This window comes from Callionymus lyra, chromosome 5 (assembly GCF_982586985.1).
Source record: "Callionymus lyra chromosome 5, fCalLyr1.hap1.1, whole genome shotgun sequence".
Taxonomy (NCBI): Eukaryota; Metazoa; Chordata; class Actinopteri; order Syngnathiformes; family Callionymidae; genus Callionymus; species Callionymus lyra.
In genome coordinates this window covers 5,495,583-5,513,106 of record NC_141822.1, presented here as the reverse complement: position 1 = coordinate 5,513,106, position 17,524 = coordinate 5,495,583, and the positions used below count along the sequence as shown (strand labels likewise).

Genomic DNA, 17,524 nt, shown 5'->3' with positions numbered 1-17,524 from the left:
ACTCCCCGCATTTAACAAGTAGTTGACCAATAAATGGTTTACGTTTGACTAACAACACTGACTCAATACAATGACATATAAGGTGTGATTTCTTTCAACAATCCTCTTAGTAACGGTGACATGATCGCCTTCCGTAACGCTTTGCCGCCCAGCCAACCAATCACAGCTTTCGATGACTTTTGACAAGATACACGTAGAATTTAAATACAGTACTGTAGGGACCAATCAGCCGTCACTAAATAGAACTGTTTTTAGAAATGCGTCATTTGAGTTCACTAGTTTTTTGGCACCATAAGTAAGTAAGTAAGTAAGTAAGTAAGTAAGTAATATTTATTTATATAGCGCTTTTCCAGACCAGGGTTACAAAGCGCTTTAACAATCAAAACAATACTCAAAAAAGTATATACTTTAAAGATCAAGATAATACTGAGAACAACACAGGAGTTCAAGAAAATCAAGGAAAAGCCTGAACAAATAGAAACGTCTTAAGATGTTTCTTAAAGGAGTCAGTAGATCCATCAAGTGCAAAGAGAGATAAGATCGTTCCAAAGCTTAGGAGCAACAGCCTGAAAAGATTTCTCTCCTCTGGTCCTGAGCCGTGTGCGTGGAACCATAAGTAGATTCTGATCCACACACCTCAGAGCCCGAGCTGGGGCGTAAGTCTGGATTAGATCAGTGATGAAAGGTCTGACCATGAATAGATCTGAAAGTAAGAACCAGAATTTTAAAGTTGATCCTGAAAGAAACTGGAAGCCAGTGAAGAGTTTTAAGGATCGGAGAAATGTGAGTTCTTCTACTAGAGCGGGTCAGAATTCTCGCTGCAGAGTTCTGAATCAACTGCAGACGAGACACATCCTTCTTGTTAAGACATGAAAACAAACTGTTACAATAGTCCAGACGAGAAGAAACAAATGCATGGATTATAAGATCCAGATCATGTTCTGACAACATTTTCCTAAGTTTGGAGATTTTTCTCAGTTGAAGGAAACAGTTTCTGGTCAGTTTTCTGCAGTGTTGAACAAGAGACATGTCTTTATCAAATACAACACCCAGGTTTCTCAGGCTCAGTTTGACAGACTGACCTAAGTCACCCAAGTACTGACTCAACCCTGGAATCTTATCATCAGGATTAATCACCAGTGTTTCAGTTTTGTCCACATTTAGCTGTAAAGTGTTTTCACTCAGCCATTGTTTGATTTCTAGCAAACAATTGACTAAGCTGTTCAGCCTTTGGGGCTCAGTTGGGTCAAAAGAGCAGTAGAGCTGGATGTCATCAGCAAAAATGTGATAAGAAACATCTGGAAATCTCTGAATGATTTTACCGAGGGGAATCAAGTACAGCAAAAACAATAAAGGACCCAGAACAGAACCTTGAGGGACTCCACAGTGTCTCACACTAAGTTCTGTAGATCTGTTGAAGTTGATTGCGTATTTGTAAGAGTAGAAAAAATACTATTCAAGCCATCTTTCTTTTATAGCTTTTTTTTTTCTTTAATGACTTAATAATTGATGGTTACTTGGATCTTCCCTGAGTTCGGTGATTGATTAGACATGTCTCGTGACCTTGGACTCTACAGATCGGGTCTTACTTCGGCAGCGTCCTGCAGACGGTGGACGTGGACGGAGACTCCTTCACGGACCTCCTGCTGGTCGGCGCTCCCATGTTCATGGGCTCGGAGAAGAACGAGCAGGGACAGGTCTACGTCTACGGACTGAGCGAGGTACGAGGTGGACTCGTTGTTCTTCTTCTTCTTCTAACGTCTCCACGTCTGATCCCAGGAGGGACGGTTCGAGCACCAGTTCACCCTCAAGCCCGTCAACCAGTCCTGCTGCTCGCCGCACTCCGACAGCTGCGCCAACAGACACGAGCCCTGCGGCGCTCGCTTCGGGACCGCCATCGCCGCCGTGTCGGACCTGAACCTGGACGGGTTCAACGACGTGGCCATCGGGGCGCCGTTCGAGAACGACCACAGGGGCGCCGTCTACATATATCACGGGGAGCAGACGTCGCTGAAGCAGAAGTTTGTGCAGGTTAGTACTTTGATTCGTCAGTACTTTGATTGGTCAGAACTTTGATTGGTCAGAACTTTGATTGGTCAGAACTTTAATTGGTCAGTACTTTGATTGGTCAGAACTTTGATTGGTCAGAACTTTGATTGGTCAGTACTTTGATTGGTCAGTACTTTGATTGGTCAGAACTTTGATTGGTCAGTACTTTGATTGGTCAGTACTTTGATTGGTCAGAACTTTGATTGGTCAGAACTTTGATTGGTCAGTACTTTGATTGGTCAGTACTTTGATTCGTCAGTACTTTGATTGGTCAGAACTTTGATTGGTCAGTACTTTGATTGGTCAGAACTTTGATTGGTCAGTACTTTGATTGGTCAGTACTTTGATTGGTCAGAACTTTGATTGGTCAGTACTTTGATTGATTTGAAAAATATTTGAACTCAAAATATTTTCATTGATTTTATGAAGCACAACTGATCTGTACAAACACCATTAAATGTTTCTTTCAAGTTAATACATACATGAAGTAAGTAATGTAATGTAAAAGGTATAATTAAAATATATATATATTTTTTATATTGATAGTTCATTTGTTTTTAATAATTGAATTCAATTTAATTAAAGGTTTGAATTTAAAACAAAAATCCAAATAAATTGGCGTTTTTTTTCTACAGTGTTAAATATTGTAATACCAATAATCCAAAAATAATGAATTTTCTGAATTAAATGTTCTTTAATGTGTACTAAAACATTAAAACGTTAGTATAATAGTAGTAGTTTGATACTTTTAGGTTTTGTCTGGCGACTCTATTATACCAACGTTTTAATTGAATTTAAAAGACTATGAATTAAAAAATATTGAATTTAGAAATAATTTATTTTTGATTATTATAATATATTTTCAACATAATTGAGTATTATTTAAATAAGACTATCAAACTCTATATGTCTTTCTTTATATCTTTTTTTTTATTCAACAACAAAACAAACAATTAAACCTCTTAATATTAAAGATATAAAATTAAATTGTAAAAAAACAACATATTTAACCTTTTCATAGAGAAATGTCAACATTTAAAATATAATATGTTATTAATACTTCTACATACACATGTCGTTGCATTGCAATTACACTTTTCCATCAATGGGGGCGCCAGAAACAAATATTTGAATTCTACCTAGTGCCGCTTTAAGTGACCGGATTACCATTTCTCATCGGTTCTCTTACAGCGTATTCCAGCAGGGGGCGACGGCAGCAAGGTGAAGTTCTTCGGTCAGTCCATCCACGGGATCATGGATCTGAACGGAGACGGAATAACGGACGTGACCATCGGAGGTCTGGGAGGAGCTTCTCTCTTCTGGTGAGACACCAGTTCTTTGTGGTCGGACTTGTTTCCGGGAGTTTCAACAGCTGCGTCTTCAAATCCAACCCTGAGACTTAATGTCGTCGCGTCCAACAATCCCTGCTGGCAGAGGCTCGGCCTCACTGTGTGAAAAACTCTCGAGCGACTTTTGTATTTGAGAAGCTTTTTGGCAGCAGAGACTTCTTCCTGCACTCGAGGCCAAAACTGATGCAGCATCTGTTCCTTCTCTGACTCCGGAGACGCTGAGTCATCAAAACCAAACTGTGTTTTCACGAGGGTTTTGTTTGGAAGTTCATCAGTGTCGTCTATAGTGAATGTTTAATATTTTCCAAAGTTTAAAGTTTTTTAATCGAATAATTCACTTTTTGGATAATTGACATCAATCATTTCTATATTAAACATTTATTTTTCATTCAATATTTGTATATAAATAGGTAGAATCTTTTTAATTTAATATTTTCAAAATTATTATTATATTTATAATACCTAGAGTTTTATTTTTTAATTCCAATAAGTCAAAAATCCTTTTTCTAAATTCCATTTTGTTGGTAATATAGTGCCAACATTTTTATTTAATTTAAAAGGCTACAAATACGTTTTTATTTTATTATTAATTGGAATAAAAATATTAAACTCTATGTGTAAAATTGAATTAATTAATTGTTAAAAATAAAACCTTTCAATGTGGAAATGATTTAATTAAATGATTCAACAATAAAGAAAAAATGTAAATGTTAAATTGAACCATTTGATATTTGATATACTTCCATAGATAGTAAATTAAAGAAAAAGGATGTTTTAAAAAAAAAAAAATCAGTTTCAAGAGAGTCTTGAATAAATAAACAAACATTTTATCTTTTGATTAAATTAAATTAAATTAAATTAAATTAAATTAAATTAAATTAAATTAAATTAAATTAAATTAAATTAAATTAAATTAAATTAAAGTAAAGTAAAGTAAATCAAACATTTAATTTGGAGCTTTTTAAATTCACTATTGTCTGTTTAAACTATTATATAACAGTTTAACAGTTGTAACAGTTTTATATTGAATTTCAAAGATATTGAATTCAGAAAATGTACTTTCAAATTATTGTAATTTAAGTAACACACTAGAAAGAAATGTAGATTTAAATTATTTAAAAAAAGATATATATTTAATTCAACCTTACTATATGCATGTTATAAAATTAGATTATTCGATAAGAAATGATTAAATAATAATAATAATAATAATAATAATAATCTCTATTTATATAGCGCCAATAGTAAAATGCTTATAGAAAAATGTAATTACAAATGTTCGGCTTCAGGTCCAGAGACGTCGCAGAGCTCCGCGCCAACATGACCTTTGACCCCGCCAAGATCAACCTGCAGCAGTCTCAGTACCAGTGCGAGCACGGCGGGCGCTCGTCCGTGTGCGTGACCACCAGAGTGTGCTTCGTCTTCAGCATCAAGTCGGACCAGCAGGACCTGGACCTCCAGACAAGTGAGAGTTCAAAGGTCGTCTCCGGTTTCACTTGGTCACGTGACCACCGGCCTTGTTGTGACCCTGCAGAGATCGTGTACGTCCTGAGTCTGGACGCTCTCCGGGCCAAAGCCAGAGCCTCGTTCCTGGACTCCGACGACAAGAGCGACCGCAGGATCTCCAGGAGCTTCTGGATGAAGGACCGAGAGACCAAGTGCATGAACGAGACCTTCATCATGTCGGCAAGTTACTCTTACTACGACGTATTACTACGTTACTTTGTGAGTGTCACGGGATCTGCTTTTATAAACAAAGGTACACATAGTGAAATACTGTTACAAAAGCACCAGGGGGAGCCAAAACTCTGTTCAAATCTTACTGATTGGTGCTTTAAATAGCCTTTTATTAAAATATACATTCAATATTTAATACTATGAAGCCACGCAGAGTAATAATACAGAGCCTTATGATGTGATGGAGCCTCATGGAGTAATACTAGAGAGCCTCACAGAATTATACTACAGAGCTTTATGGAGTCATTTTTACCAAGTCTTGTGGAGTAACACTACAGAGCCTGGCGGAGTAATACTATGGAACTTAGACGAGTAATACTACAGTTCCTCGTAGAGTTAAACTAGGAAGCTTTGCACAGTTATACTACATAGCCTCATAAAACCATGGAGCCCTGTAGAGTAATATTACAAGGCCTTTGAGAGTAGTACTACAAAGACTCTGGGATGAATACAACAGAGCCTCGAGGAGTAATACCATGAAACTACAGAGTAAAATACCACGGAACCTAAAGTAGTAATACTATGAAGCCTCTTCGCAGAGTAATACTACACGGCCTTGTAATACTAAATAGCCTCATAACACTACAAAGCCACGTAATATCATGGAGTCTTGTGGAGTAATACTACGGAGCCTCGCAAAGAAGTACTACAAAGACTGTGAGATAAATTCCACAAAGCCTCAAGGAGTAATACCATGAAGCTACGGTGCAATTACACAAAGCCTTGTGGAGTAATACTACGGAGACCTACTGAGTAACACCACTGAGCCTCTCAGAGTAGTACTACAGAGCTTACTAAGGTCGTACCAAAATTGGTAAAAAGTCAGTAAGTAGACAGAATTAAAACATAAGTATGACTGTGGATCTTTGAAAGTTAAATAACTTTAAGTGCAACTTAATACAGTACATTTAATTGAGTTAGTAATTGCAGTAGCACTGTTTCACCACCAGAGAATCACTCATTTGAAGTCTACAGATCCAATCTTGATTAAACCTGAACTAAATTCTTCGGAGGGTCGAAGATAAAGTTACGTTTCTTCTCTGAGTGTCTGGTTCCCACGAGAGGAACTTTTCAAAGACTCTTGTCATACATTGTTAAGCAGCCGCTTGATTTCGGGAGGAACATAAAACACGTTTGTCACTTCTGGTTCTGAGCGTCTCTGAGAGAACGTTGACGACCTCCAGATCACTGGAGCTGACACAAGGTTCTAACCAGAACCAGAAGGTCCGTCTGATGGACGTGACGCTCTGACCAGGAGTCGAGGATCTCAAGTGTGTGACTCACTCACGGAGAGTCAGTGGAACAGGTTCTACGATTCGCTTTACTTCGTGGACCAAGAACAAATCCACGGAAACAGCTGCTGCCGGAACTTATTGAGAAATCCGATGGTGTCCAGACCAGAGGACTTAGAGTCTTAGAGAGTCCAACTGGACCAGAAACTTCTACCAAAGATTCCATTTTATTTCACAAACAAACTAATACGACTGAATTTAAGTCAAATTTTGGAAAGTTCATGTTGCTCTCTTGTTGGTTCACAGCCTTATTTTGTGACCATACGTCCTGGATATATTTTCTTTTTTTAAATGTATAACATCCTTCAAATATCTGGGGTTTTGAGTTCATGTATCGTGTAATTTATCGTCAGGTGCTTGAAATTTGATGGTTTTTACGATTGAATGTGTGATTTTTATGCTGCAGAAATTTAGTTTTATGAATTAATATTCATAGTCTGATGGCACATTTACTTCCATTAGCTTTTCTGCTAAGCCTTTTGTTGTCTCTGGGTCAAAGTGACCCAAAGGTCTGGAAAAAAACAATGGGTTTGTGGTATCCTTTGTGTTGTCTCTGGGTCAAGATGAACGACATCCCAGGCTTCCATAAATACATATGCAGTGGTGGAGGTTGTTCGTCTTGACCTTAAGGCAACACAAGGGATACCACAAACACATTTATTTTCAGGCCTTTGACCCAGAGATAATACAAGGGTTAAAGGCCAACTCATGATAAACTTCAACTCTGGTGTCATGTAGTGAATGTTCTTCAAGACGCAGTAACTTCTCATCATGACCATGTTTTAAACGTATTACTTTATAAAGTTGCTCTGAAATCTGGACGAACGAGAGGTTACGAGAGTCCATTATGATGTAATAATGGCTTCACTCCTTCTCCAGCCAGCTGTTATCACGCCCGCTTTGTTTATACAACGAGTCCCTAGGAGACCATTGATTACGCGTGGTGACAAACCTCCATGCTCGACCAATCACAGCAGATTGGGTGTGGTTATGGTCAACAAGATTTAATCTCCAGAAAAAAAAGTGTTTTTTAAATAATTTTCTAATGTCAATATTTAAATGAAGAGAGTTTTGTACACACACACACTGATGATACAATAGAGTCACACATCACAACAACACACACACACACTGATGATACAATAGAGTCACACATCACAACAACACACACACACTGATGACACAATAGAGTCACACATCACAACAACACACACACACTGATGATACAATAGAGTCACACATCACAACAACACACACACACTGATGACACAATAGAGTCACACATTACAACAACACACACACACTGATGATACAATAGAGTCACACATCACAACAACACACACACACACTGATGATACAATAGAGTCACACATCACAACAACTCACACACACACTGATGATACAATAGAGTCACACATCACAACAACACACACACACTGATGACACAATAGAGTCACACATCACAACAACACACATACACTGATGATACAATAGAGTCACACATCACAACAACTCACACACACACACACACAATTTAGTGGAACTTTAATCTTTGACTGTATTGTTAATTCACGTTAAACCTCTCTAGCGCCCCCTTATGACAGTCCAAGTATATTTTATGGTCCCATAACAAATGTAATTGTTCACTCCTGTGTTAATAGTTGCTGTTTCATCACTAAACTTTGATGATTGATCAAGAACTTACTGGTTGCTCCGGATACATAGTTGGGATTTAAATAATAATGAACACATAAAAAAATTGTATTTAGTAAAGTTTGTGTCTAAAAGTTTTAGTTGAGTTTCCTTCTGGGAACTTGTGTTTCCTGCAATGGTCCCGAAAACCATCAAAATCACAAAAGTGACGCTGGTCGAGTCCAATGTTCCTGAAGAACTGGATGAAGAACTTGATGAACTCGTGAAACACGTTCCTCTCCTCCTTCAATGACCGACTTATGACTCATAACGTCCTCAGACCAGAGCGACCAGGGAATCAGTTTCCCCTCAATAATAGTAAAGAGATGCTGAGAACTGGATCAGGGTCAGTAGGAATATGACGAGTGAACTATAAATAATATATAAGTTATGTGATTAAAAGAATCACAACAAGTACTTTCTATGTTTTTAATAGATCACTCACAGGTCACTGTATCCTCTCGTCCTCAGTCATGCTTTAGCGGCAGAGGAAGTAATGTCTGCAGTAACTGCTGGAAGATTAATTTCAACACAAAACGGGAGAAAACACTGAATACATTCTTGTTAATTGTAAATAAAACTGGAATTACTTACTTTATTGATTATTTAAACAACGAAACTACTATGATAAAACTTTAATTTATGTGATTGAAAGGATCACAGCAAGTACTTTTTGTGTTTTTAATAGAAGGTAATTTTATGTGCAACAGTTTGACAAACTTTAATAAAGAAGGAAAATTATTTCTTCCTGAAAAAAATGAATAATTTGGACAAAAAGAGAAAAAGTATGAGATTATTATAAAAGTATATCAGTATATTATTATTATAATTATTAATGAATATTTTATTAAACATCTTTAATGTTTATAATTAATTATAAATAATATATATATATAAATAATACATTATTTTGTTGTTTTTAATTTAATTACATTTTTGTTAATTTTTTACCGAAACCAATAATTCCAATATTTAATTAAAATTCCAATAATTATTTTCAGAATTTTATTTTTATTTTTTATAATTACATATTAACTTATCATATACATTTATTTGTTTTCACTCATAGAGTTTAATAATTCAAAAATTCAAAAGTAGATTTTCAAAATCTTAAAAAATAAATATATAATTATAATCATTATATAAGTATTTTGTAAATGTTTTTCAATGTACAAATTATTGATTTAAATGATTATAAAAGAAGATTAAGGGCTTAAAATAAAAATACATTTTAATAGAAAAATAATTAAACAAATGTTAAATTAAAAATCAATTAAATTCAATGTGGGCAATGACATACTTCCCAAGAATACATGTTATAATGTTATTTTAATTAAATATATATTAATAAGTGCCTTTGACTGCAACTCTAAACAACATTTAAACAAAAGGGAAAATAATTGATCCCTTAAAAAGTGAAATAAATGTGGAAAAATGATGAAATTGTAAATGAAATATTGAATTAAAAAGCTTAATGTTCTTCTTCTTCTTCTTCTTCTTCTTCTTCTTCTTCTTCTTCTTCTTCTTCTTCTTCTTCTTCTTCTTCTTCTTCTTCTTCTCTCTCCCAACAGTCCCGCCTGGACTTCCGAGACCCTCTCATGGTGTCCCTGGACTTCCGACTGGCTGACGAAGACACGGGTCCGGTGCTGGACGAGAGTCTCCCGAGGTCCATCAACAAGACGGTGAGACCCCTGGTCCAGTTGTCTCCTGACCTTGAGCGAGGACGGCAGCAGCTGAGCCTCATCCTTCACTGGCTGACGTTGAGGCTTCAGCAGCAGCAGCTCTTCCCACACTCACACACTCGCTCAAGCAGATCTGACCAAACAAGAGCTTTTCCAAATCACTGCAGCGACGAGTGATGCTGGAGATGATATCAGAGTCAGGGTCGGTTTCCACGCTCGGAGAATCAGAGTTCAGGGAGTGATGGAGGGAAAACGCAGACTGTTTGTGGAGATTAAGACCCGAAAACTAAACAATCTGTCGACAGATCTTTACAAAGAAGTTTAACTTTCGACTAGTGGTGAGAGAAGGTATTGATACTAGAAGTTAAGAATCTGATGATACGATAGAGAGTCATAGATACGATATATTATGATACTATTTGACTGGAGTACTTGACTCTGGTGTTGTGATAGTCTAGTAACAAGTATATATGTGTAGTATTGTCCAGTACTTGACTCTGGTGTTGTGATAGTGTAGTAACAAGTATATATGTGTAGTATTGTCCAGTACTTGACACTGGTGTTGTGATAGTGTAGTAACAAGTATATGTGTAGTATTGTCCAGTACTTGACACTGGTGTTGTGATAGTGTAGTAACAAGTATATATGTTTAGTATTGTCCAGTACTTGACTCTGGTGTTGTGATAGTGTAGTAACAAGTATATATGTGTAGTATTGTCCAGTACTTGACTCTGGTGTTGTGATAGTGTAGTAACAAGTATATATGTGTAGTATTGTCTTGTACTTGACTCTGGTGTTGTGATAGTGTAGTAACAAGTATATATGTGTAGTATTGTCCAGTACTTGACTCTGGTGTTGTGATAGTGTAGTAACAAGTATATATGTGTAGTATTGTCCAGTACTTGACTCTGGTGTTGTGATACTGTAGTAAAAATAATATATGTGTAGTATTGTCCAGTACTTGACTCTGGTGTTATGATAGTGTAGTAACAAGTATATATGTGTAGTATTGTCTAGTACTTGACTCTGGTGTTGTGATAGTGTAGTAACAAGTATATATGTGTAGTATTGTCCAGTACTTGACTCTGTTGTTGTGATAGTGTAGTAACAAGTATATATGTGTAGTATTGTCCAGTACTTGACTCTGGTGTTGTGATAGTGTAGTATCGAGTATATATGTGTAGTATTGTCCAGTACTTGACTCTGGTATTGTGATAGTGTAGTAACAAGGATATATGTGTAGTATTGTCCAGTACTTGACTCTGGTGTTGTGATATTGTAGTAACAAGTATATATATGTGTAGTATTGTCCAGTACTTGACTCTGGTGTTGTGATAGTGTAGTATCGAGTATATATGTGTAGTATTGTCCAGTACTTGACTCTGGTATTGTGATAGTGTAGTAACAAGTATACATGTGTAGCATTGTCCAGTACTTGACTCTGGTGTTTTTTTAACTTGACTGTGGAACTTGTTCTCATGTGAGATCAGTTTTCCTGTGCGAGGGTTTATCTGTGATCGTCTGCTCGTCCTGAGAGGATCACGCTGACCTTGTGCTTCTGAACGTCGGCCAATATTCTGAGACCGAGAGTCGCTCGAGGAAGAAGCTTCACGTCTGGTGGGAGACGAAGGAATGTTTCGGCTCCTTTTTGTCCTGCTTCATTTACTCGTTTATTTACTTAGATAATAAACAGTATTTATTCACACACATTTGTTTACGCCACGACCGTTTAGCATGAAGAAAAAATTACCGAAAATAAAGATAAAAAAATGACATGACGATGAAACAAAATACATGCTAGACCCTGGTCTGTAAAAGTGCTCTACAAATATATATTACTTACTTTACTTACTTACTTATTATTTTTATTTAATTTTTAATAAAATGTTATATATATATATATTAAATGTAATTAAAAATTAAATAAAATATATATATATATATATATATATATATATATATATATATATATATATATATATATAAAATCTAATTGATTTAAATAAAAATAATTTAAAATATATATATATATATATATGTATATATATATACATATATATATATATTAAATTAAAAAAAAAAAAAAAAAAGTAAGTATATATACTGTATATATAGTATAATAATTGATTTTTTAAATCATTTTGAATTGTTCAATTATGCATATTAATAGTATATATCCATTTCTATATACGAGTATAAACATATTTATATAATTTATTGAATAAAATATTTTTTAATTTAATAACAAGATAAAAGTTATACAACAATTTTTATGTTTTATAATTTATTCACCACTGAAAAAAAAGAAATCTGATTATTTTTGTTAATTGTAAATTAGTTTCCCCATTTTCTATAGCAAGAACAAACAATATATACCCGATTTTTTCTCCATTTTAATTGTATTTTATTAGTAATTATTCTATTCTCTTATTTTATTTTTATCATATTTTATTTTATCTCGCTTTATCTCATCTTTATTTCCATCCAAGTCTCCAGGACCAGATGAGCAGAAGCACAAGAACCAGGAAGTCTCGCCTGTTATTGTATTTGGGAGGAAATCGGAGCAACAGGATCAACAGGAAGCAGCTTTTTTTTGTTTATGTTTACTTCTGTGGTCAATGAAACTCTGACCCGCGACAGGAAATGAATTTGACCAGAACTGTTCAGCCTGAGGCTCGAGAGACAAAAGACATTTGACTCTTTTTTTCTGCTGATTCAGACTCTTTTAAAAACGACTTTAAATCTTGTGGATCCTGTAGATCCCGCTGGTGGACTGTGGCAGTGACCAGAGGTGTGTCGCTGACCTGTCACTCCAGGCTCAGTCCAGCGTCAACACGTGAGTTTCTGATCGATCACTGTCATCAGCGCGGGAAACTTTTAAATATTGATCAGCTTTTCCAACAGCTCGTGACTGCTCTCTCGTGGCAGAAAGTAGCACTGCAACTAGTGATTAAGGAATAGACATAAAAATGTAATTGTTTTTTATACTAAAATAAAGACTATTTTTATTAGTGAGATAATAAGAGTAAAAGGTTCAGTCAAGATTATTTTATTATCACGAGATTAAATCTGTTTAAAATAAATTCACTGCGAGATTGAAATTATACGAAAATACATTTATCACTAAATTAAACTTATAAATGTATTCCATGATAAAAAAAATCTTACAAAATACTACATTTATACAAAAGTCGTAGAAAATAGTACATTTATTAAGAAAATAAAGTCTTTCGAAATATAATCTGAGATCAAAATTGTGAAAAAGTACATTTATTACGAAATCAAAGTCGTACAAAATGCATTTATTATGAATTTAAAGTCTTACGAAATAAATTTTAGGATTCAATTTAAATACATATATTTTGGTCTAAAGTTTCAAGTAATACATTTTCAGAATAAAGTCTTGCAAAAACACATTTATAGAAAAAATGTAAGTTTTATAAAAATACAATTATTACTGGATTAAAGTCTTATAAAATACATTTTGAAATCAAAGTCGTACAAAATTACATTTATTGCGAAATCAAAGTAGTAAAAAAACAAACATTTATTAAAAAAATAAAGTCTTTCAAGATAGATTTTGGAAATAAAGTTGTACAAAAATACATTTACAATAAAATCAAAGTGACACAACATTAACATTTATTACACATTTAAGGTCTTACGTAAAAAATACATTTTGAGGTTAAAGTTAAAAATACATTTATTACGAAACAAAGGTGTTAAATAAATACTCACCTGTAATCACTGTAGTATAATTTGACTCTTTGTTGACAGGATGTTGATCAGGGCGAACAAAGAGAAGATGGACGTGAAGATCAGGATTCATAACAGTCAAGATAACGCGTACAACACCAAGGTCATCGTCAGCTTCACCCCCAACGTCAACTATGTCAAAGTGGAGGTGAGTTTAGATTCTTTTCTAATCCAACATCGTGTGTAATATTAGATTCTTTTCTAATCCAACATTGTGTTTGTAATATTAGATTCATTTCTAATCCAACATTGTGTTTGTTGTATTAGATTCATTTCTAATCCAACATCGTGTTTGTTATATTAGATTCAGTTCTAATCTAACATTGTGTTTGTAACATTAGATTCATTTCTAATCCAACATCGTGTGTAATATTAGATTCTTTTCTAATCCAACATTGTGTTTGTTATATTAGATTCATTTCTAATCCAACATTGTGTTTGTTGTATTAGATTCATTTCTAATCCAACATCGTGTTTGTTGTATTAGATTCATTTCTAATCCAACATTGTGTTTGTAACATTAGATTCATTTCTAATCCAACATTGTGTGTAATATTAGATTCTTTTCTAATCCAACATTGTGTTTGTTATATTAGATTCATTTCTAATCCAACATTGTGTTTGTTGTATTAGATTCATTTCTAATCCAACATCGTGTTTGTTGTATTAGATTCATTTCTAATCCAACATTGTGTTTGTAACATTAGATTCTTTTCTAATCCAACATCATGATTGTGAAATTAGATTAATTTATAATCCAACATCGTGTGTAATATTAGATTATTTTCTAATCCAACATCGTGTTTGTAAAATTAGATTCAGTTCTAATCTAACATTGTGTTTGTAACATTAGATTCATTTCAAATCCAACATCGTGTGTAATATTAGATTCTTTTCTAATCCAACATTGTGTTTGTTATATTAGATTCATTTCTAATCCAACATCGTGTTTGTAATATTAGATTCATTTCTAATCCAACATTTTGTACCCAGCCGGACAAAGACTGCTCTCTGAACCTCACCAGACTGGAGTGCGCGGTCGGTTACCCGTTCCTTGGAAGCAACATCGAGGTAAAAACCTCACAAAGATAATAAAACCCGACATATATATTTGAAGTATTTGTGTCTCGTAGGAACTTTTTAAAGTCAAGTTTGAAGTGAATCCTCAACATATCGAGCGACACATTCAGATCAACGTCACAGCAACGAGGTGAGGTTGTTTTTTTCAGCAGTTTTTTTAACATTTTATACATTTTATATTCTTGTGTTACAGTGACAGTGAAGAGATTCTTCTTCACGACAACTGGGTGCAGATTTCTATTCCAGTGAAGTACGAAGCTGGACTCGTGTTCTCTGTGTGAGTCTGGAGTTCTTTTGCTCTTGTACGCAGTACAAATACTTCATTTGAAAGTTTTATCTTTTTGTTTTTAACCTTTTCATTATATTTTGAATAATGTATTTAAATAATTAAAGTAATTTGAAATGCAATCTGACATTAAAGTTGTACAAAAATACATTTTTTACAAGATAAAAGTCGTACAAAATACATGTATTATAAGATAAAAGTTGTATAAAATACATTAATTACAAGATAAAAGTTAAACAAAAATATATTTATTACAAGATAAAAGTTGTACAAAATACATTTATTACAAGATAAAGGTTTAAGAAAAATACATTAATTACGAGATAAAAATTATACAAAATATATTTATTACAAGATAAAAGTCGAACAAAATACATGTATTATAAGATAAAAGTTGTACAAAATACATTTATTACAAGATAAAAGTTATACAGAAATATATTTATTACAAGATAAAAGTTATACAAAATATATTTATTACAAGATAAAGATTATAGAAAAATACATTAATTACAAGATAAAAGTTGTACAAAATATATTTATTACAAGATAAAAGTCGTACAAAATACATGTATTATAAGATAAAAGTTGTATAAAATACATTTATTACAAGATAAAAGTTATACAGAAATATATTTATTACAAGATAAAAGTTATACAAAATATATTTATTACAAGATAAAGATTATAGAAAAATACATTAATTACAAGATAAAAGTTGTACAAAATACATTTATTACAAGATAAAAGTTATACAAAAATATATTTATTACTAGATAAAAGTTATACAAAAATATATTTATTACAAGATAAAAGTTATACAAAAATACATTTATTACAAGATAAAAGTTATACAAAATACATTTATAACAAGATAAAAGTTATACAAAAATATATTTATTACAAGATAAAAGTTATACAAAAATATATTTATTACTATATAAAAGTTATACAAAAATATATTTATTACAAGATAAAAGTTATACAAAAAAAACATTTATTACTAGATAAAAGTTATACAAAAATATATTTATTACAAAATAAAAGTTGTACCAAATACATTTATTACAAAATAAAAGTTGTACAAAAATACATGTATTATAAGATAAAAGTCGAACAAAAACACATTTATTTACAAGATAAAAGTAGTAAAAAAATAATTTTATTACAAGATAAAAGTTGTACTAAAATGTATTTATTACAAGATAAAAGTCGTACAAAAATACATTTATTACAAAATAAAAGTCGTACAAATATACATTTATTATAAGATAAAAGTTGTACAAAATATAGTTATTTCAAGATAAAAGTTGTACAAAAATACATTTATTAAAAATAAAAGTCGTACAAAAATACATTAATTACACGATAAAAGTTGTACAAAATACATTTATTACAAAATAAAAGTCGTACAAAAATAGATTAATTACAAGATAAAAGTTGTACAAAAAAACATTTATTACAAGATAAAAGTTGTACAAAATATATGTATTACAAGATAAAAGTCGTAAAAATAGACATTAATTACAAGATAAAAGTTGTACAAAAATAAATAAATTACAAAATAATAGTCGTACAAAAAACATTTATTATAAGATAAAAGTTGTACTTAAAATAAGAAAGGTTACTAATGTTAAGTTAGTATTTAATGTTAAGTTAGTATTTATTGTCACTGACTTACTTCCGTACGTGTCGATCAAACCTCTGTGAAAACATGTGTGGCCCCTCAGGCGGCCAGTGGACGAGCACGTGGTGGTCAAAGAGGGCGAGACGTTCTTGAGCGTCATCAACGACACCAGGATGATCGGAGAGGAAGTGAACATCAGTTACACGGTAGATGTTACACGACCTTGAGTGAAGTCATCACTCGCTGACCTCGAGCTTCTCTCCACAGATCCAGAAGTCAGCAGAAGCTGTGACTCCGCCTCTAGAACTGACTGTGATGTATCCTCACCTGTCGCCTCGAAACAATGATCTGCTGTACCTGACAGGTGTCAGCACCAGTGCTCAGGTATATACACACTTATATACTTATATACACTTATATATGTATGTACCTGACAGGTGTCAGCACCAGTGCTCAGGTATATACACACTTATATACTTATATACACTTATATATGTATGTACCTGACAGGTGTCAGCACCAGTGCTCAGGTATATACACACTTATATACTTATATACACTTATATATGTATGTACCTGACAGGTGTCAGCACCAGTGCTCAGGTATATACACACTTATATACTTATATACACTTATATATGTATGTACCTGACAGGTGTCAGCACCAGTGCTCAGGTATATACACACTTATATACTTATATACATTTATATATGTATGTACCTGACAGGTGTCAGCACCAGTGCTCAGGTGTATACATACTTATATACTTATATACACTTATATATGTATGTACCTGACAGGTGTCAGCACCAGTGCTCAGGTATATACACACTTATATACTTATATACACTTATATATGTATGTACCTGACAGGTGTCAGCACCAGTGCTCAGGTATATACACACTTATATACTTATATACACTTATATATGTATGTACCGGACAGGTGTCAGCACCAGTGCTCAGGTATAT

The 17,524-nt window shown here is 33.4% G+C and overlaps 1 protein-coding gene across 1 annotated transcript in view; it reads left to right on the top strand.

The window, feature by feature from the left end:
- The window catches only part of itga1 (integrin, alpha 1), an 80,159-nt gene that overhangs the window by 52,592 nt on the left and 10,043 nt on the right, over nucleotides 1–17,524 (top strand). The window contains exons 13-25 of the mRNA XM_087790592.1: nucleotides 1,578–1,721; nucleotides 1,780–2,031; nucleotides 3,241–3,371; nucleotides 4,688–4,863; nucleotides 4,933–5,084; nucleotides 9,691–9,801; nucleotides 12,561–12,637; nucleotides 13,579–13,705; nucleotides 14,551–14,628; nucleotides 14,691–14,767; nucleotides 14,831–14,914; nucleotides 16,654–16,756; nucleotides 16,818–16,934. Of these exons, the coding sequence (XP_087646718.1) occupies nucleotides 1,578–1,721; nucleotides 1,780–2,031; nucleotides 3,241–3,371; nucleotides 4,688–4,863; nucleotides 4,933–5,084; nucleotides 9,691–9,801; nucleotides 12,561–12,637; nucleotides 13,579–13,705; nucleotides 14,551–14,628; nucleotides 14,691–14,767; nucleotides 14,831–14,914; nucleotides 16,654–16,756; nucleotides 16,818–16,934 (1,629 nt within the window). The remainder of the gene's footprint in view (nucleotides 1–1,577; nucleotides 1,722–1,779; nucleotides 2,032–3,240; nucleotides 3,372–4,687; nucleotides 4,864–4,932; nucleotides 5,085–9,690; nucleotides 9,802–12,560; nucleotides 12,638–13,578; nucleotides 13,706–14,550; nucleotides 14,629–14,690; nucleotides 14,768–14,830; nucleotides 14,915–16,653; nucleotides 16,757–16,817; nucleotides 16,935–17,524) is intronic.